The sequence below is a fragment of the Ranitomeya variabilis genome, chromosome 8, assembly GCF_051348905.1.
Source record: "Ranitomeya variabilis isolate aRanVar5 chromosome 8, aRanVar5.hap1, whole genome shotgun sequence".
NCBI classification, from domain to species: domain Eukaryota; kingdom Metazoa; phylum Chordata; class Amphibia; order Anura; family Dendrobatidae; genus Ranitomeya; species Ranitomeya variabilis.
Genome location: NC_135239.1, coordinates 2,964,092 through 2,986,299, shown reverse-complemented (window position 1 = coordinate 2,986,299; position 22,208 = coordinate 2,964,092). Strand labels below are relative to the sequence as shown.

Below are 22,208 nucleotides of genomic sequence, written 5' to 3'. Positions count from 1 at the left end.
ATCATGTATCTCTGTATACAGGGAGCTCCCCCTAGTGGTGGCTGCAGACAGGATCTTATCATGTATCTCTGTATACAGGGAGCTCCCCCTAGTGGTGACTGCAGACAGGATCTTATCATGTATCTCTGTATACAGGGAGCTCCCCCTAGTGGTGACTGCAGACAGGATCTTATCATGTATCTCTGTATACAGGGAGCTCCCCCTAGTGGTGGCTGCAGACAGGATCTTATCATGTATCTCTGTATACAGGGAGCTCCCCCTAGTGGTGGCTGCAGACAGGATCTTATCATGTATCTCTGTATACAGGGAGCTCCCCCTAGTGGTGGCTGCAGACAGGATCTTATCATGTATCTCTGTATACAGGGAGCTCCCTCTAGTGGTGGCTGCAGACAGGATCTTATCACGTATCTCTGTATACAGGGAGCTCCCCCTAGTGGTGACTGCAGACAGGATCTTATCACGTATCTCTGTATACAGGGAGCTCCCCCTAGTGGTGACTGCAGACAGGATCTTATCATGTATCTCTGTATACAGGGAGCTCCCCCTAGTGGTGACTGCAGACAGGATCTTATCATGTATCTCTGTATACAGGGAGCTCCCCCTAGTGGTGGCTGCAGACAGGATCTTATCATGTATCTCTGTACACAGGGAGCTCCCTCTAGTGGTGGCTGCAGACAGGATCTTATCATGTATCTCTGCATACAGGGAGCTCCCCCTAGTGGTGGCTGCAGATAGGATCTTATCATGTATCTCTGCATACAGGGAGCTCCCCCTAGTGGTGACTGCAGACAGGATCTTATCACGTATCTGTATACAGGGAGCTCCCCCTATTCGTGACTGCAGACAGGATCTTATCATATATCTCTGTATACAGGGAGCTCCCCCTAGTGGTGACTGCAGATAGGATCTTATCATGTATCTCTGAATACAGGGAGCTCCCCCTATTGGTGACTGCAGACAGGATCTTATCATGTATCTCTGTATACAGGGAGCTCCCCCTAGTGGTGGTTGCAGACAGGATCTTATCATGTATCTCTGTATACAGGGAGCTCCTCCTAGTGGTGGCTGCAGACAGGATCTTATCATGTATCTCTCTATACAGGGAGCTCCCCCTAGTGGTGACTGCAGACAGGATCTTATCATGTATCTCTGTATACAGGGAGCTCCCCCTAGTGGTGGTTGCAGACAGGATCTTATCATGTATCTCTGTATACAGGGAGCTCCCCCTAGTGGTGACTGCAGACAGGATCTTATCATGTATCTCTGTATACAGGGAGCTCCCCCTATTGGTGACTGCAGACAGGATCTTATCATGTATCTCTGTATACAGGGAGCTCGTCCTAGTGGTGACTGCAGACAGGATCTTATCATGTATCTCTGTATACAGGGAGCTCCCCCTAGTGGTGACTGCAGACAGGATCTTATCATGTATCTCTGTATACAGGGAGCTCCCCCTAGTGGAGGCTGCAGACATGATCTTATCATGTATCTCTGTATACAGGGAGCTCCCCCTAGTGGTGACTGCAGACAGGATCTTATATATCTCTGTATACAGGGAGCTCCCCCTAATGGTGGCTGCAGACAAGATCTTATGTCTGTATACAGGGAGCTCCCCGTATTGGTGACTGCAGACAGGATCTTATCATGTATCTCTGTATACAGGGAGCTCCCCCTAGTGGTGACTGCAGACAGGATCTTATCATGTATCTCTATATACAGGGAGCTCCCCCTAGTGGTGACTGCAGACAGAATCTTATCATGTATCTCTGTATACAGGGAGCTCCCCCTAGTGGTGACTGCAGACAGAATCTTATCATGTATCTCTGTATACAGGGAGCTCCCCCTAGTGGTGACTGAAGACAGAATCTTATCATGTATCTCTGTATACAAGGAGCTCCCCCTAGTGGTGGCTGCAGACAGGATCTTATCATGTATCTCTGTATACAGGGAGCTCCCCCTAGTGGTGACTGCAGACAGGATCTTATCATATATCTCTGTATACAGGGAGCTCCCCCTAGTGGGAGCTGCAGACAAGATCTTATGTCTGTATACAGGGAGCTCCCCCTATTGGTGACTGCAGACAGGATCTTATCATGTATCTCTGTATACAGGGAGCTCCCCCTAGTGGTGACTGCAGACAGGATCTTATCATGTATCTCTGTATACAGGGAGCTCCCCCTAGTGGTGACTGCAGACAGGATCTTATTATGTATCTCTGTATACAGGGAGCTCCCCCTAGTGGTGGCTGCAGACAGGATCTTATCATGTATCTCTGTATACAGGGAGCTCCCATTAGTGGTGTCTGCAGACAGGATCTTATCATTTATCTCTGTATACAGGGAGCTCCCCCTAGTGGTGACTGCAGACAGGATCTTATCATGTATCTCTGTATACAGGGAGCTCCCCCTAGTGGTGGCTGCAGACAGGATCTTATCATGTATCTCTGTATACAGGGAGCTCCCCCTAGTGGTGACTGCAGACAGGATCTTATCATGTATCTCTGTATACAGGGAGCTCCCCCTAGTGGTGGCTGCAGACAGGATCTTATCATGTATCTCTGTATACAGGGAGCACCCCTAGTGGTGGCTGCAGACAGGATCTTATCATGTATCTCTGTATACAGGGATCTCCCCCTAGTGGTGACTGCAGACAGGATCTTATCATGTATGTCTGTATACAGGGAGCTCCCCCTAGTGGTGGCTGCAGACAGGATCTTATTATGTATCTCTGTATACAGGGAGCTCGCCCTAGTGGTGGCTGCAGACAGGATCTTATCATGTATCTCTGTATACAGGGAGCTCCCCCCAGTGGTGGCTGCAGACAGGATCTTATCATGTATCTCTGTATACAGGGAGCTCCCCCTAGTGGTGGCTGCAGACAGGATCTTATCATGTATCTCTGTATACAGGGAGCTCCCCCTAGTGGTGACTGCAGACAGGATCTTATCATGTATCTCTGTATACAGGGAGCTTCCCCTAGTGGTGGCTGCAGACAGGATCTTATCATGTATCTCTGTATACAGGGAGCTCCCCCTAGTGGTGGCTGCAGACAGGATCTTATCATGTATCTCTGTATACAGGGAGCTTCCCCTAGTAGTGGCTGCAGACAGGATCTTATCATGTATCTCTGTATACAGGGAGCTCCCCCTAGTGGAGGCTGCAGACAGGATCTTATCATGTATCTCTGTATACAGGGAGCTCCCCCTAGTAGTGGCTGCAGACAGAATCTTATGTATCTCTGTATACAGGTAGCTCCCTCTAGTGGTGGCTGCAGACAGGATCTTATCACGTATCTCTGTATACAGGGAGCTCCCCCTAGTGGTGACTGCAGACAGGATCTTATCATGTATCTCTGTATACAGGGAGCTCCCCCTAGTGGTGACTGCAGACAGGATCTTATCATGTATCTCTGTATACAGGGAGCTCCCCCTAGTGGTGACTGCAGACAGGATCTTATCATGTATCTCTGTATACAGGGAGCTCCCCCTAGTGGTGACTGCAGACAGGATCTTATCATGTATCTCTGTATACAGGGAGCTCCCCCTAGTGGTGACTGCAGACAGGATCTTATCATGTATCTCTGTATACAGGGAGCTCCCCCTAGTGGTGACTGCAGACAGGATCTTATCATGTATCTCTGTATACAGGGAGCTCCCCCTAGTGGTGACTGCAGACAGGATCTTATCATGTATCTCTGTATACAGGGAGCTCCCCCTAGTGGTGACTGCAGACAGGATCTTATCATGTATCTCTGTATACAGGGAGCTCCCCCTAGTGGTGGCTGCAGACAGGATCTTATCATGTATCTCTGTATACAGGGAGCTCCTCCTAGTGGTGTCTGCAGACAGGATCTTATCATGTATCTCTGTATACAGGGAGCTCCCCCTAGTGGTGACTGCAGACAGGATCTTATCATGTATCTCTGTATACAGGGAGCTCCCCCTAGTGGTGACTGCAGACAGGATCTTATCATGTATCTCTGTATACAGGGAGCTCCCCCTAGTGGTGGCTGCAGACAGGATCTTATCATGTATCTCTGTATACAGGGAGCTCCCCCTAGTGGTGGCTGCAGACAGGATCTTATCATGTATCTCTGTATACAGGGAGCTCCTCCTAGTGGTGACTGCAGACAGGATCTTATCATGTATCTCTGTATACAGGGAGCTCCCCCTAGTGGTGACTGCAGACAGGATCTTATCATGTATCTCTGTATACAGGGAGCTCCCCCTAGTGGTGGCTGCAGACAGGATCTTATCATGTATCTCTGTATACAGGGAGCTCCCCCTAGTGGTGACTGCAGACAGGATCTTATCATGTATCTCTGTATACAGGGAGCTCCCCCTAGTGGTGCCTGCAGACAGGATCTTATCATGTATCTCTGTATACAGGGAGCTCCCCCTAGTGGTGACTGCAGACAGGATCTTATCATGTATCTCTGTATACAGGGAGCTCCCCCTAGTGGTGACTGCAGACAGGATCTTATCATGTATCTCTGTATACAGGGAGCTCCCCCTAGTGGTGACTGCAGACAGGATCTTATCATGTATCTCTGTATACAGGGAGCTCCCCCTAGTGGTGGCTGCAGACAGGATCTTATCATGTATCTCTGTATACAGGGAGCTCCCCCTAGTGGTGACTGCAGACAGGATCTTATCATGTATCTCTGTATACAGGGAGCTCCCCCTAGTGGTGACTGCAGACAGGATCTTATCATGTATCTCTGTATACAGGGAGCTCCCCCTAGTGGTGGCTGCAGACAGGATCTTATCATGTATCTCTGTATACAGGGAGCTCCCCCTAGTGGTGGCTGCAGACAGGATCTTATCATGTATCTCTGTATACAGGGAGCTCCCTCTAGTGGTGGCTGCAGACAGGATCTTATCATGTATCTCTGTATACAGGGAGCTCCCCCTAGTGGTGGCTGCAGACAGGATCTTATCATGTATCTCTGTATACAGGGAGCTCCCCCTAGTGGTGGCTGCAGACAGGATCTTATCATGTATCTCTGTATACAGGGAGCTCCTCCTAGTGGTGACTGCAGACAGGATCTTATCATGTATCTCTGTATACAGGGAGCTCCCCCTAGTGGTGCCTGCAGACAGGATCTTATCATGTATCTCTGTATACAGGGAGCTCCCCCTAGTGGTGACTGCAGACAGGATCTTATCATGTATCTCTGTATACAGGGAGCTCCCCCTAGTGGTGACTGCAGACAGGATCTTATCATGTATCTCTGTATACAGGGAGCTCCCCCTAGTGGTGACTGCAGACAGGATCTTATCATGTATCTCTGTATACAGGGAGCTCCCCCTAGTGGTGGCTGCAGACAGGATCTTATCATGTATCTCTGTATACAGGGAGCTCCCCCTAGTGGTGACTGCAGACAGGATCTTATCATGTATCTCTGTATACAGGGAGCTCCCCCTAGTGGTGACTGCAGACAGGATCTTATCATGTATCTCTGTATACAGGGAGCTCCCTCTAGTGGTGGCTGCAGACAGGATCTTATCATGTATCTCTGTATACAGGGAGCTCCCCCTAGTGGTGGCTGCAGACAGGATCTTATCATGTATCTCTGTATACAGGGAGCTCCCCCTAGTGGTGGCTGCAGACAGGATCTTATCATGTATCTCTGTATACAGGGAGCTCCTCCTAGTGGTGACTGCAGACAGGATCTTATCATGTATCTCTGTATACAGGGAGCTCCCCCTAGTGGTGACTGCAGACAGGATCTTATCATGTATCTCTGTATACAGGGAGCTCCCCCTAGTGGTGACTGCAGACAGGATCTTATCATGTATCTCTGTATACAGGGAGCTCCCCCTAGTGGTGGCTGCAGACAGGATCTTATCATGTATCTCTGTATACAGGGAGCTCCCCCTAGTGGTGACTGCAGACAGGATCTTATCATGTATCTCTGTATACAGGGAGCTCCCCCTAGTGGTGGCTGCAGACAGGATCTTATCATGTATCTCTGTATACAGGGAGCTCCCCCTAGTGGTGGCTGCAGACAGGATCTTATCATGTATCTCTGTATACAGGGAGCTCCCCCTAGTGGTGACTGCAGACAGGATATTATCATGCATCTCTGTATACAGGGAGCTCCCCCTAGTGGTGACTGCACACAGGACCTTATCATGTATCTCTGTATACAGGGAGCTCCCCCTAGTGGTGACTGCAGACAGAATATTATAATGTATCTCTGTATACAGGGAGCTCCCCCTAGTGGTGACTGCAGACAGGATCTTATCATGTATCTCTGTGTACAGGGAGCTCCCCCTAGTGGTGACTGCAGACAGGATCTTATCATGTATCTCTGTATACAGGGAGCTCCCCCTAGTGGTGACTGCAGACAGGATCTTATCATGTATCTCTGTATACAGGGAGCTCTCCCTAGTGGTGGCTGCAGACAGGATCTTATCATGTATCTCTGTATACAGGGAGCTCCCCCTAGTGGTGACTGCAGACAGGATATTATCATGTATCTCTGTATACAGGGAGCTCCCCCTAGTGGTGACTGCAGACAGGATCTTATCATGTATCTCTGTATACAGGGAGCTCCCCCTAGTGGAGGCTGCAGACAGGATCTTATCATGTATCTCTGTATACAGGGAGCTCCCCCTAGTGGTGGCTGCAGACAGGATCTTATCATGTATCTCTGTATACAGGGAGCTCCCCCTAGTGGTGGCTGCAGACAGGATCTTATCATGTATCTCTGTATACAGGGAGCTCCCCCTAGTGGTGACTATAGACAGGATCTTATCATGTATCTCTGTATACAGGGAGCTCCCCCTAGTGGTGACTGCAGACAGGATCTTATCATGTATCTCTGTATACAGGGAGCTCCCCTAGTGGTGACTGCAGACAGGATCTTATCATGTATCTCTGTATACAGGGATCTCCCCCTGGTGGTGACTGCAGACAGGATCTTATCATGTATCTCTGTATACAGGGAGCTCCCCCTATTGGTGACTGCAGACAGGATCTTATCACGTATCTCTGTATACAGGGAGCTCCCCCTTGTGGTGACTGCAGACAGGATCTTATCATGTATCACTGTATACAGGGAGCTCCCCCTAGTGGTGGCTGCAGATAGGATCTTATCACGTATCTCTGTATACAGGGAGCTCCCCCTTGTGGTGACTGCAGACAGGATCTTATCACGTATCTCTGTATACAGGGAGCTCCCCCTAGTGGTGGCTGCAGACAGGATCTTATCATGTATCTCTGTATACAGGGAGCTCCCCCTAGTGGTGACTGCAGACAGGATCTTATCACGTATCTCTGTATACAGGGAGCTCCCTCTAGTGGTGGCTGCAGATAGGATCTTATCACGTATCTCTGTATACAGGGAGCTTCCCCTTGTGGTGACTGCAGACAGGATCTTATCACGTATCTCTGTATACAGGGAGCTCCCCCTATTGGTGACTGCAGACAGGATCTTATCATATATCTCTGTATACAGGGAGCTCCCCCTAATGGTGGCTGCAGATAGGATCTTATGACGTATCTCTGTATACAGGGAGCTCCCCCTAGTGGTGACTGCAGATAGGATCTTATCATGTATCTCTGTATACAGGGAGCTCCCCCTAGTGGTGACTGCAGACAGGATCTTATCACGTATCTGTATACAGGGAGCTCCCCCTATTCGTGACTGCAGATAGGATCTTATCATGTATCTCTGTATACAGGGAGCTCCCCCTAGTGGTGACTGCAGACAGGATCTTATCATGTATCTCTGTATACAGGGAGCTCCCCCTAGTGGTGACTGCAGACAGGATCTTATCATGTATCTCTGTATACAGGGAGCTCCCCCTAGTGGTGGCTGCAGACAGGATCTTATCATGTATCTCTGTATACAGGGAGCTCCCCCTAGTGGTGACTGCAGATAGGATCTTATCATGTATCTCTGTATACAGGGAGCTCCCCCTATTGGTGACTGCAGACAGGATCTTATCATGTATCTCTGTATACAGGGAGCTCCCCCTAGTGGTGGCTGTAGACAGGATCTTATCATGTATCTCTGTATACAGGGAGCTCCCCCTAGTGGTGGCTGTAGACAGGATCTTATCATGTATCTCTGTATACAGGGAGCTCCCCCTAGTGGTGGCTGTAGACAGGATCTTATCATGTATCTCTGTATACAGGGAGCTCCCCCTAGTGGTGGCTGCAGACAGGATCTTATCATGTATCTCTGTATACAGGGAGCTCCCCCTAGTGGTGGCTGCAGACAGGATCTTATCATGTATCTCTGTATACAGGGAGCTCCCCCTATTGGTGACTGCAGACAGGATCTTATCATATATCTCTGTATACAGGGAGCTCCCCCTATTGGTGACTGCAGACAGGATCTTATCATGTATCTCTGTATACAGGGAGCTCCCCCTAGTGGAGGCTGCAGACAGGATCTTATCATGTATCTCTGTATACAGGGAGCTCCCCCTAGTGGTGACTGCAGACAGGATCTTATATATCTCTGTATACAGGGAGCTCCCCCTAATGGTGGCTGCAGACAAGATCTTATGTCTGTATACAGGGAGCTCCCCGTATTGGTGACTGCAGACAGGATCTTATCATGTATCTCTGTATACAGGGAGCTCCCCCTAGTGGTGACTGCAGACAGGATCTTATCATGTATCTCTATATACAGGGAGCTCCCCCTAGTGGTGGCTGCAGACAGGATCTTATCATGTATCTCTGTATACAGGGAGCTCCCCCTAGTGGTGACTGCAGACAGGATCTTATCATGTATCTCTATATACAGGGAGCTCCCCCTAGTGGTGGCTGCAGACAGGATCTTATTATGTATCTCTGTATACAGGGAGCTCCCCCTAGTGGTGACTGCAGACAGGATCTTATCATGTATCTCTGTATACAGGGAGCTCCCCCTAGTGGTGGCTGCAGACAGGATCTTATCATGTATCTCTGTATACAGGGAGCTCCCCCTAGTGGTGACTGCAGACAGGATCTTATCATGTATCTCTGTATACAGGGAGCTCCCCCTAGTGGACGCTGCAGACAGGATCTTATCATGTATCTCTGTATACAGGGAGCTCCCCCTAGTGGTGACTGCAGACAGGATCTTATATATCTCTGTATACAGGGAGCTCCCCCTAATGGTGGCTGCAGACAAGATCTTATGTCTGTATACAGGGAGCTCCCCGTATTGGTGACTGCAGACAGGATCTTATCATGTATCTCTGTATACAGGGAGCTCCCCCTAGTGGTGACTGCAGACAGGATCTTATCATGTATCTCTATATACAGGGAGCTCCCCCTAGTGGTGACTGAAGACAGAATCTTATCATGTATCTCTGTATACATGGAGCTCCCCCTAGTGGTGGCTGCAGACAGGATCTTATCATGTATCTCTGTATACAGGGAGCTCCCCCTAGTGGTGACTGCAGACAGGATCTTATCATATATCTCTGTATACAGGGAGCTCCCCCTAGTGGAAGCTGCAGACAAGATCTTATGTCTGTATACAGGGAGCTCCCCCTATTGGTGACTGCAGACAGGATCTTATCATGTATCTCTGTATACAGGGAGCTCCCCCTAGTGGTGACTGCAGACAGGATCTTATCATGTATCTCTGTATACAGGGAGCTCCCCCTAGTGGTGGCTGCAGACAGGATCTTATCATGTATCTCTGTATACAGGGAGCTCCCCCTAGTGGTGTCTGCAGACAGGATCTTATCATTTATCTCTGTATACAGGGAGCTCCCCCTAGTGGTGGCTGCAGACAGGATCTTATCATGTATCTCTGTATACAGGGAGCACCCCTAGTGGTGGCTGCAGACAGGATCTTATCATGTATCTCTGTATACAGGGAGCTCCCCCTAGTGGTGGCTGCAGACAGGATCTTATCATGTATCTCTGTATACAGGGAGCTCCCCCTAGTGGTGGCTGCAGACAGGATCTTATCATGTATCTCTGTATACAGGGAGCTCCCCCTAGTGGTGTCTGCAGACAGGATCTTATCATTTATCTCTGTATACAGGGAGCTCCCCCTAGTGGTGGCTGCAGACAGGATCTTATCATGTATCTCTGTATACAGGGAGCACCCCTAGTGGTGGCTGCAGACAGGATCTTATCATGTATCTCTGTATACAGGGAGCTCCCCCTAGTGGTGACTGCAGACAGGATCTTATCATGTATGTCTGTATACAGGGAGCTCCCCCTAGTGGTGGCTGCAGACAGGATCTTATTATGTATCTCTGTATACAGGGAGCTCCCCCTAGTGGTGGCTGCAGACAGGATCTTATCATGTATCTCTGTATACAGGGAGCTCCCCCTAGTGGTGGCTGCAGACAGGATCTTATCATGTATCTCTGTATACAGGGAGCTCCCCCTAGTGGTGGCTGCAGACAGGATCTTATCATGTATCTCTGTATACAGGGAGCTCCCCCTAGTGGTGACTGCAGACAGGATCTTATCATGTATCTCTGTATACAGGGAGCTCCCTCTAGTGGTGGCTGCAGATAGGATCTTATCACGTATCTCTGTATACAGGGAGCTCCCCCTAGTGGTGGCTGCAGACAGGATCTTATCATGTATCTCTGTATACAGGGAGCTCCCCCTAGTGGTGACTGCAGACAGGATCTTATCACGTATCTCTGTATACAGGGAGCTCCCTCTAGTGGTGGCTGCAGATAGGATCTTATCACGTATCTCTGTATACAGGGAGCTCCCCCTTGTGGTGACTGCAGACAGGATCTTATCACGTATCTCTGTATACAGGGAGCTCCCCCTATTGGTGACTGCAGACAGGATCTTATCATATATCTCTGTATACAGGGAGCTCCCCCTAATGGTGGCTGCAGATAGGATCTTATCATGTATCTCTGTATACAGGGAGCTCCCCCTAGTGGTGACTGCAGATAGGATCTTATCATGTATCTCTGTATACAGGGAGCTCCCCCTAGTGGTGACTGCAGACAGGATCTTATCACGTATCTGTATACAGAAAGCTCCCCCTATTCGTGACTGCAGACAGGATCTTATCATATATCTCTGTATACAGGGAGCTCCCCCTAGTGGTGACTGCAGACAGGATCTTATCATGTATCTCTGTATACAGGGAGCTCCCCCTAGTGGTGACTGCAGACAGGATCTTATCATGTATCTCTGTATACAGGGAGCTCCCCCTAGTGGTGGCTGCAGACAGGATCTTATCATGTATCTCTGTATACAGGGAGCTCCCCCTAGTGGTGACTGCAGATAGGATCTTATCATGTATCTCTGTATACAGGGAGCTCCCCCTATTGGTTACTGCAGACAGGATCTTATCATGTATCTCTGTATACAGGGAGCTCCCCCTAGTGGTGGCTGTAGACAGGATCTTATCATGTATCTCTGTATACAGGGAGCTCCCCCTAGTGGTGGCTGTAGACAGGATCTTATCATGTATCTCTGTATACAGGGAGCTCCCCCTAGTGGTGGCTGTAGACAGGATCTTATCATGTATCTCTGTATACAGGGAGCTCCCCCTAGTGGTGGCTGCAGACAGGATCTTATCATGTATCTCTGTATACAGGGAGCTCCCCCTAGTGGTGACTGCAGACAGGATCTTATCATGTATCTCTGTATACAGGGTGCTCCCCCTAGTGGAGGCTGCAGACAGGATCTTATCATGTATCTCTGTATACAGGGAGCTCCCCCTATTGGTGACTGCAGACAGGATCTTATCATATATCTCTGTATACAGGGAGCTCCCCCTATTGGTGACTGCAGACAGGATCTTATCATGTATCTCTGTATACAGGGAGCTCCCCCTAGTGGTGACTGCAGACAGGATCTTATATATCTCTGTATACAGGGAGCTCCCCCTAGTGGTGACTGCAGACAGGATCTTATCATGTATCTCTGTATACAGGGAGCTCCCCCTAGTGGTGACTGCAGACAGGATCTTATCATGTATCTCTATATACAGGGAGCTCCCCCTAGTGGTGACTGCAGACAGAATCTTATCATGTATCTCTGTATACAGGGAGCTCCCCCTAGTGGTGACTGCAGACAGAATCTTATCATGTATCTCTGTATACAGGGAGCTCCCCCTAGTGGTGACTGAAGACAGAATCTTATCATGTATCTCTGTATACAAGGAGCTCCCCCTAGTGGTGGCTGCAGACAGGATCTTATCATGTATCTCTGTATACAGGGAGCTCCCCCTAGTGGTGACTGCAGACAGGATCTTATCATATATCTCTGTATACAGGGAGCTCCCCCTAGTGGGAGCTGCAGACAAGATCTTATGTCTGTATACAGGGAGCTCCCCCTATTGGTGACTGCAGACAGGATCTTATCATGTATCTCTGTATACAGGGAGCTCCCCCTAGTGGTGACTGCAGACAGGATCTTATCATGTATCTCTGTATACAGGGAGCTCCCCCTAGTGGTGACTGCAGACAGGATCTTATTATGTATCTCTGTATACAGGGAGCTCCCCCTAGTGGTGGCTGCAGACAGGATCTTATCATGTATCTCTGTATACAGGGAGCTCCCCCTAGTGGTGTCTGCAGACAGGATCTTATCATTTATCTCTGTATACAGGGAGCTCCCCCTAGTGGTGACTGCAGACAGGATCTTATCATGTATCTCTGTATACAGGGAGCTCCCCCTAGTGGTGGCTGCAGACAGGATCTTATCATGTATCTCTGTATACAGGGAGCTCCCCCTAGTGGTGACTGCAGACAGGATCTTATCATGTATGTCTGTATACAGGGAGCTCCCCCTAGTGGTGGCTGCAGACAGGATCTTATCATGTATCTCTGTATACAGGGAGCACCCCTAGTGGTGGCTGCAGACAGGATCTTATCATGTATCTCTGTATACAGGGATCTCCCCCTAGTGGTGACTGCAGACAGGATCTTATCATGTATGTCTGTATACAGGGAGCTCCCCCTAGTGGTGGCTGCAGACAGGATCTTATTATGTATCTCTGTATACAGGGAGCTCCCCCTAGTGGTGGCTGCAGACAGGATCTTATCATGTATCTCTGTATACAGGGAGCTCCCCCTAGTGGTGGCTGCAGACAGGATCTTATCATGTATCTCTGTATACAGGGAGCTCCCCCTAGTGGTGGCTGCAGACAGGATCTTATCATGTATCTCTGTATACAGGGAGCTCCCCCTAGTGGTGACTGCAGACAGGATCTTATCATGTATCTCTGTATACAGGGAGCTCCCCCTAGTGGTGGCTGCAGACAGGATCTTATCATGTATCTCTGTATACAGGGAGCTCCCCCTAGTGGTGGCTGCAGACAGGATCTTATCATGTATCTCTGTATACAGGGAGCTTCCCCTAGTAGTGGCTGCAGACAGGATCTTATCATGTATCTCTGTATACAGGGAGCTCCCCCTAGTGGAGGCTGCAGACAGGATCTTATCATGTATCTCTGTATACAGGGAGCTCCCCCTAGTAGTGGCTGCAGACAGAATCTTATGTATCTCTGTATACAGGTAGCTCCCTCTAGTGGTGGCTGCAGACAGGATCTTATCACGTATCTCTGTATACAGGGAGCTCCCCCTAGTGGTGACTGCAGACAGGATCTTATCATGTATCTCTGTATACAGGGAGCTCCCCCTAGTGGTGACTGCAGACAGGATCTTATCATGTATCTCTGTATACAGGGAGCTCCCCCTAGTGGTGACTGCAGACAGGATCTTATCATGTATCTCTGTATACAGGGAGCTCCCCCTAGTGGTGACTGCAGACAGGATCTTATCATGTATCTCTGTATACAGGGAGCTCCCCCTAGTGGTGACTGCAGACAGGATCTTATCATGTATCTCTGTATACAGGGAGCTCCCCCTAGTGGTGACTGCAGACAGGATCTTATCATGTATCTCTGTATACAGGGAGCTCCCCCTAGTGGTGACTGCAGACAGGATCTTATCATGTATCTCTGTATACAGGGAGCTCCCCCTAGTGGTGGCTGCAGACAGGATCTTATCATGTATCTCTGTATACAGGGAGCTCCTCCTAGTGGTGTCTGCAGACAGGATCTTATCATGTATCTCTATATACAGGGAGCTCCCCCTAGTGGTGACTGCAGACAGGATCTTATGATGTATCTCTGTATACATGGAGCTCCCCCTAGTGGTGACTGCAGACAGGATCTTATCATGTATCTCTGTATACAGGGAGCTCCCCCTAGTGGTGGCTGCAGACAGGATCTTATCATGTATCTCTGTATACAGGGAGCTCCCCCTAGTGGTGGCTGCAGACAGGATCTTATCATGTATCTCTGTATACAGGGAGCTCCTCCTAGTGGTGACTGCAGACAGGATCTTATCATGTATCTCTGTATACAGGGAGCTCCCCCTAGTGGTGACTGCAGACAGGATCTTATCATGTATCTCTGTATACAGGGAGCTCCCCCTAGTGGTGACTGCAGACAGGATCTTATCATGTATCTCTGTATACAGGGAGCTCCCCCTAGTGGTGGCTGCAGACAGGATCTTATCATGTATCTCTGTATACAGGGAGCTCCCCCTAGTGGTGACTGCAGACAGGATCTTATCATGTATCTCTGTATACAGGGAGCTCCCCCTAGTGGTGGCTGCAGACAGGATCTTATCATGTATCTCTGTATACAGGGAGCTCCCCCTAGTGGTGACTGCAGACAGTATCTTATCATGTATCTCTGTATACAGGGAGCTCCCCCTAGTGGTGCCTGCAGACAGGATCTTATCATGTATCTCTGTATACAGGGAGCTCCCCCTAGTGGTGACTGCAGACAGGATCTTATCATGTATCTCTGTATACAGGGAGCTCCCCCTAGTGGTGACTGCAGACAGGATCTTATCATGTATCTCTATATACAGGGAGCTCCCCCTAGTGGTGGCTGCAGACAGGATCTTATCATGTATCTCTGTATACAGGGAGCTCCCCCTAGTGGTGGCTGCAGACAGGATCTTATCATGTATCTCTGTATACAGGGAGCTCCCTCTAGTGGTGGCTGCAGACAGGATCTTATCATGTATCTCTGTATACAGGGAGCTCCCCCTAGTGGTGGCTGCAGACAGGATCTTATCATGTATCTCTGTATACAGGGAGCTCCCCCTAGTGGTGGCTGCAGACAGGATCTTATCATGTATCTCTGTATACAGGGAGCTCCTCCTAGTGGTGACTGCAGACAGGATCTTATCATGTATCTCTGTATACAGGGAGCTCCCCCTAGTGGTGACTGCAGACAGGATCTTATCATGTATCTCTGTATACAGGGAGCTCCCCCTAGTGGTGACTGCAGACAGGATCTTATCATGTATCTCTGTATACAGGGAGCTCCCCCTAGTGGTGGCTGCAGACAGGATCTTATCATGTATCTCTGTATACAGGGAGCTCCCCCTAGTGGTGACTGCAGACAGGATCTTATCATGTATCTCTGTATACAGGGAGCTCCCCCTAGTGGTGGCTGCAGACAGGATCTTATCATGTATCTCTGTATACAGGGAGCTCCCCCTAGTGGTGGCTGCAGACAGGATCTTATCATGTATCTCTGTATACAGGGAGCTCCCCCTAGTGGTGACTGCAGACAGGATATTATCATGTATCTCTGTATACAGGGAGCTCCCCCTAGTGGTGACTGCACACAGGACCTTATCATGTATCTCTGTATACAGGGAGCTCCCCCTAGTGGTGACTGCAGACAGAATATTATAATGTATCTCTGTATACAGGGAGCTCCCCCTAGTGGTGACTGCAGACAGGATCTTATCATGTATCTCTGTGTACATTGAGCTCCCCCTAGTGGTGACTGCAGACAGGATCTTATCATGTATCTCTGTATACAGGGAGCTCTCCCTAGTGGTGGCTGCAGACAGGATCTTATCATGTATCTCTGTATACAGGGAGCTCCCCCTAGTGGTGACTGCAGACAGGATATTATCATGTATCTCTGTATACAGGGAGCTCCCCCTAGTGGTGACTGCAGACAGGATCTTATCATGTATCTCTGTATACAGGGAGCTCCCCCTAGTGGAGGCTGCAGACAGGATCTTATCATGTATCTCTGTATACAGGGAGCTCCCCCTAGTGGTGGCTGCAGACAGGATCTTATCATGTATCTCTGTATACAGGGAGCTCCCCCTAGTGGTGGCTGCAGACAGGATCTTATCATGTATCTCTGTATACAGGGAGCTCCCCCTAGTGGTGACTATAGACAGGATCTTATCATGTATCTCTGTATACAGGGAGCTCCCCCTAGTGGTGACTGCAGACAGGATCTTATCATGTATCTCTGTATACAGGGAGCTCCCCCTAGTGGTGGCTGCAGACAGGATCTTATCATGTATCTCTGTATACAGGGAGCTCCCCCTAGTGGTGACTGCAGACAGGATCTTATCATGTATCTCTGTATACAGGGAGCTCCCCCTAGTGGTGACTGCAGACAGGATCTTATCATGTATCTCTGTATACAGGGAGCTCCCCCTAGTGGTGGCTGCAGACAGGATCTTATCATGTATCTCTGTATACAGGGAGCTCCCCCTAGTGGTGACTGCAGACAGGATCTTATCATGTATCTCTGTATTCTGTCAGATCCACCTAGTGTTGATTTCAGAGAGCTATTACATAGTAAGCAATTCTGAGGTTCCTTAGCCCCATTCCAGGTGTGATTGAGTTGCTTTGTCTTCTTTTTCTCAGTTATGGCAATGATTGGGCCGATTGCTCGAGACGTTGATAGTCTGGTGACCACCATGAGATCCGTTCTGTGTGATGACATGTTCCAGTTGGATCCCACAGTGCCTCCAATCCCCTTCAATGATGAGGTACGATGTTTTATTGGTGAATTACTTTTGCAAATTGTATGTTAGTGGAACTACTATTCCCAGCATTCTTTTCATAGATTGTCTGGCAGCACAGCTGTTGGTGTTATATGTGCGCATTCTACATGGGCATGATATGGCGACTTGTAATATGCTGCGGTGCACCCAGGAAACATCTCCCCCTGGTGCGTCACATGGTTGCCCTCCAGCAGACTGCTGACTGGCTGAGAGGGATCATGTGACTCCTCAGTAGCGGGACATGCTGCATTGTCTCCTTGGTGACAGGAATCTGTGCACATGGCCAGTCCCTATTCCTCAGCTTGGTGTCTTTACCCTGTATTGCCATGTCTTCTCCTGATGAATAGGATGACACATACAAAGCGAGTGCACAGCGGGGAAGAGCGACTTAACATGGGCACCAAAGTTACCTCAGATGTCTCTCCACCCACCCCACACAACCCCCCACAGGGGCGACCACTCCTGACCCCGTCCATACCCCGCGCTCCAGTATCCAGTCCGGCAGCGCCAATCCGTATCTCGGAACATTTCTTATTTATATCTATTTATTAAGTGTTTGTAGTATAACCCCAATCACCAAAGTCTACTGACCCCTAACTCCTATTTCCTATCACACATATGGTGCAGATGGTCCAATATTTACAAAGACGAATTCAGTATAAGTAAGTGAACCCTACACAAGGTTCGCCCCCTGAAAGAGCTCACAAATGTCCCATTTTGCCTAGAAGAACCCAAGAAGTCTCGTTTCTCCTTGTGGAGAGTGACGTGTTAAGCATGTCGAGGTGAGGAGACGTAAAGCCGCGGACTTAGTCTCCTCACCTCGACATGTTTAACATGTCATTCTCCGCAAGGAGAAACGAGACTTCTTGGATCCCGGTCAGACGCCTCTCACTCAGCCAAACCAGATCTCCACTTTGCACTGACGAGGGGCAGTACCCCGAAACACAGTGTCTGCAAATTCAGCTTGTGGTTTGGCTTTTATCCTAAGTCATATCACAAGGCTTGTTAAAGGGTCGACAATGACTGTTAGGATTGCTACTTCCAATAGCTGGCAGTAGAGTTCTAGTCCTCTTCCTCTCTGAAGAGACAATTTGCCTAGAAGAATAAATTATACACAGACTTCCTTCTGTGAAGGCCTGGAAAAGTCTTGTCAGATCTGTCAAGTTCTCCCCGGTCATCGCTTTATCATAATTTCATACAGAAGCTTCAAAAACGCTTAAAAGTTATCTTATTATAGGGCAAATGTAAGAATCAGAGACGCAACCCCCTATCCATCAATTCCTGAAAAATCCCCTTATTGATCCTAATAAATCCACGTTCCCTAAAACTGACCCTAATGAGCCCACGTTCCCTAAAACTCTCCCTACTGACCCTAATCTGTCCACGTTCCCTAATATTCCCTGTACTGACCCTTATCTGTCCACGTTCCCTAATACTCCCCCTTCTGATCCTAATAAGTCCACGTTCCCTAATACCCGCCCTACTGACACTAATCTATCCATGTTCCCTAATACTTCCCTTAGGGTACTGTCACACAGTGGCACTTTGATCACTCCGACGGCACGATCCATGACGTTGCAGCGTCGCTTGATTATCGCTCCAGCGTCGTAGACTGCGGTCACACTTTGCAATGCACGGCGCTGGAGCGATAATTTCATGACGTAGTTGCGATGTAGAAGTCATACGAGACATTGGGAATATCGTGCACACCTTGGCTACGTTCACATTTGCGGTCGGCGCCGCAGCGTCGGGCGCCGTAGCGTCGCCGCATGCGTCATGCGCCCCTATATTTAACATGGGGGCGCATGGACATGCGTCGCACTTGCGTTTTGCACCGCATGCGTCCCTGCGGCGCCCGCGTCTGGGCGCAGAGGACGCAGCAAGTTGCATTTTTGCTGCGTCCAAAATCAATAAAAAAAAGGACGCATGTGGCGTAAAACGCAGCGTTGTGCATGCGTTTTGCTGCGTTTTTGTTTGCGTTGTGCGTTGCGGCGCCGACGCTGCGGCGCACAACGCAAATGTGAACGTAGCCTTACACGCTGCGATCATGCCGCCACAGCGGGACACTTGACGACGAAATAAAGTTTCAAATGATCTGCTACGACGTACGATTCTCAGCGGGGTCCCTGATCGCAGTAGCGTGTCAGACACAGCGATATCGTAACTATATCGCTGGAACGTCACGGATCGTACCGTTGTAGCGACCAAAGTGCCACTGTGTGACAGTAACCTTACTGACCCTAATCTGTCCACCTTCCTGTAACAACCCTGCTGGCATCACTGCATGGCCTCCCATCCCCCACCTGCATTACTCTCAAACTCACTCACTTCTCCGGGCCTTGTTGGGACTTCTCTCTGCTGCCAGCTCCATGCTGTGTGCCTCATGTCTGCTGTTTGCTCTGTGCATGCTCTGTCTGTGTGCATAGGGGGGCGGCGCCGGCAAATCCTGTGTGTTATTGAGACTGTGTGCACCTTGCTAAGGTGTCCCCGGCCAATCGCCATGAGGCTTCCTGTATTTAAGAGATCCCCACCCATCAGTGGGGGCCTGTGCAACTTACTCCCTCAGTCAGTTCTTAGCTGCTGAGGTGCCAGGCCCTGTCTCGCTTACTCTCATGTCAGCCACCCAGGGGGGCGTTGTACCCTGGTCTGTGTCCTTTGTAGCCACCCACAGGTGCGTCGTACCCTGGCTTGTGACCATGTCTCTGTGCCTTGTCCTGTTCCTGACTTTGTCTTAGCCTAGTCCTGTTCCTGTGTCCGTTTATATCCCTGCCTTGGTTTCCTTTCCCTGCTGTGCATTCTCTGTGTCTTGCTTTGCTCTGCTTTCGGCTCTGCTCTCTGCGACCTTGCTTTGCTCCTTGCTCTGCATTCTGAGTCTTGCTCTGCACTCTGACTTTGCTCTGATCTCATCTCTGCACTCTGTGGCTTTGCTGTCAGCTCTGCTCTCTGTAGCTTTGCTCTGCACTTTGCTCTGTACTCTGACTTTGCTCTGCCCTCAGCTCAGCACTCTGTGGCCCTGCTCTGTGGCTCCGCTCAGCGCTTGCTCTGTGGCTCTGCTTCTTGTAGTTCTACCTTGCTCCGCTCCTTGCGGTTCTACCTGGCTCCGCTCCTTGTAGTTCTACTTCTCCTGCTCTTGGCTCCGCCTCCTGCGTTTCTGCACTTGGCTCCGGCTCTTGGCTCCGCCTCCTGCGTTTCTGCACTTGGCTCCGCCTCCAGCTCTTGGCTCCGCCTCCTGTGTCTCTGCACTTGTCTCTGCCTCCTACATTTCCGCGCTTGGCTACGCCTCCTGCTCTTGGCTCCTCCTCCTGTGTTTCTGTGCTTGGCTCCACCTCCAGCATTTATGTGCTTAGCTCCGCCTCCTGCTCTTGGCTCCGCCTCCTGCATTTCTGTTCTTGGCTCTAGCTCCTGTGCTTTCGCTCTGCATCCGCTCTTGCGGTCTTTCTCTACCTATTCTTAAGTCCTCCTGTCTGAACAGGTTCTTACCTGTTTTACATACCTGCCTGCAGACCGGTCTCTACCGGTTCTTCCAGTGTACCAGCCTTGTCCGCCTGTCCTGCCAGAGAGCCAGCCATACCTGCCTGCCTACCAGAGAGCCGGCTGTGCCTGCCTGTGTCCCAGCCGTGCCCGCCTGTCTGCCAGAGTGCCAGCCGTGCCCGCTTGCCTGTCTATTTCGTTCCCCGGTGGGATCAGCAGCCACAGCCAGACACCACCCTGGAGTGGTACCTGGTAGCTTCCTATTGCACAAGTCTGACCTCACCATCAGAGGCTCCAGCGAACACCTAGGAAGGTACTTCATTACACAACTTCCAGGGAAGTTTGGCCTGTGGTCCAGTGGGGCCACACCCCCATGCCAACCAGTCTGGGCGCGAGCGTGACAGTTTGCACAGACCATGGTCCCCGCTGAGTCCCATGTGCCTTCGCTCTCGGAGCAAGATGAACTCTCTTCTTGCCAGTATTGGCCTCCGAGGAAAATGTTTACCCAGTCTGAAAGCCAGTCCTTCACTGCTCCATCCCCAATTGTCATCCCTAATGAGTTGTTTGATCGACTTCAAGCCTGCGCTCCTAATGATGAACCCGCACCAGCAGATCCTCCATGCTACGATGGGGATTCAAAGCAATGTCGTGTGTTCTTGGAGCGGTGCTTGCATTATTTCAAGTGGCATGCTCCCCAATTCCCCACAGACTGGTTGAAAGTAGGTTTCTTAATGACCTACCTAAGAGGAGATGCTTTGATGTGGCTCGACCCCCTCTGGGAAGCAGGGGATCCCATCATCTCGAATCTGCCGGCCTTCCTGGTGGCCTTCTGTAACGCCTTCGATAAGCCTAGTACTGCATGTCCTGAAAAGTCTTCCCTTCCAAGCTCACAGAGACGGTCCAGATGAAAGAAATCTGTGGGTAAACCGTCAGTTCCGTCCATGACCGTCCAAGACTCACCTGTTCCACAACCTGCCGAAGCAACCACCCGAGCAAGATCCAAGAGGTCTAATAAAAGGGGGCTGGCAAATCTGCAGCCTAAATCTTGTGCTGAGGTTGAAATACGGTATCCCTGTGGTTGTAAAGGACATTCAGATGGTTTCTGCCCTGTGAAGCCTGTACTCCAAAACCCTGGGCTAGTAGGAGAGGCTGCCCCTGACAAGAGTACTTCCTCTCCATCAAAGTTAATGACTGTTTCTCTGCCTTCTGGGAGTTTTGGTGTGTTTAAGCCGCCTGTCATACGGAGTCGGTGTATGGTCTCCGTTCTACAGCTCCAGAACCCAGTGTGGGCATTGTCTGACAATGGCCAAGCCCTGCTAAAGAGCAGTCTAGTCCTGCAAGGACAACTACAGCTCCAAGTTGGAGCCTTATACACGAAGAAGTTTGTTTTCCGTATGCTGTTTGTTATGCCCATGGGTCATTCTGAGACAAGGACTCTACCATCTGCTCTGGTCAAGAGTTCCACTAAAGTGCTTCGTTTGAATCTACCCAGTCTTGAGAAGTGTCTGGTTCCCATGCGTCAAAGACAGTTGGCAGTGTCATCATCTTCTTCAGCTGGTCTGCTAGTCATCGAGTCAAGGTGTGCTGATGTCACCGAAGATGGGGAAATGGTGACGATGTCTCCACACATCTCCAGCGACTACACCAGTAAACAGTCGTCGATTCAAGGTGTGCTGATGTCACCAAAGATGGGGAAGCGGTGACGATCTCCCCACACATCTCCAATGACTCTACTTGTAATCCGTTCCTAGAAACATCCCCGGCGTTTGGACGATTTCTTCTGGATAACAGGCAGAAGATGGTTCCTATGTGGATACCTTCAGCGTCCTTGTGACCGACTGGTGAAGATTTCGAAACAGAAGTTTGTTCACCTCAATTTTTCTCTGACCCGGTGGAGGTGTTGTTCTCCACACTCATCACCAATTACTTTTCTTGTGTTCCGTACCTAAGA

General features: G+C 49.7%; 1 protein-coding gene across 1 annotated transcript in view; it reads left to right on the top strand.

Moving 5' to 3' along the window:
* LOC143787589 (vitamin D3 hydroxylase-associated protein-like) overlaps positions 1 to 22,208 on the top strand; it is a 225,711-nt gene that overhangs the window by 170,989 nt on the left and 32,514 nt on the right. The window contains exon 7 of the mRNA XM_077276477.1: positions 16,647 to 16,771. Within this exon, the coding sequence (XP_077132592.1) occupies positions 16,647 to 16,771 (125 nt within the window). The remainder of the gene's footprint in view (positions 1 to 16,646; positions 16,772 to 22,208) is intronic.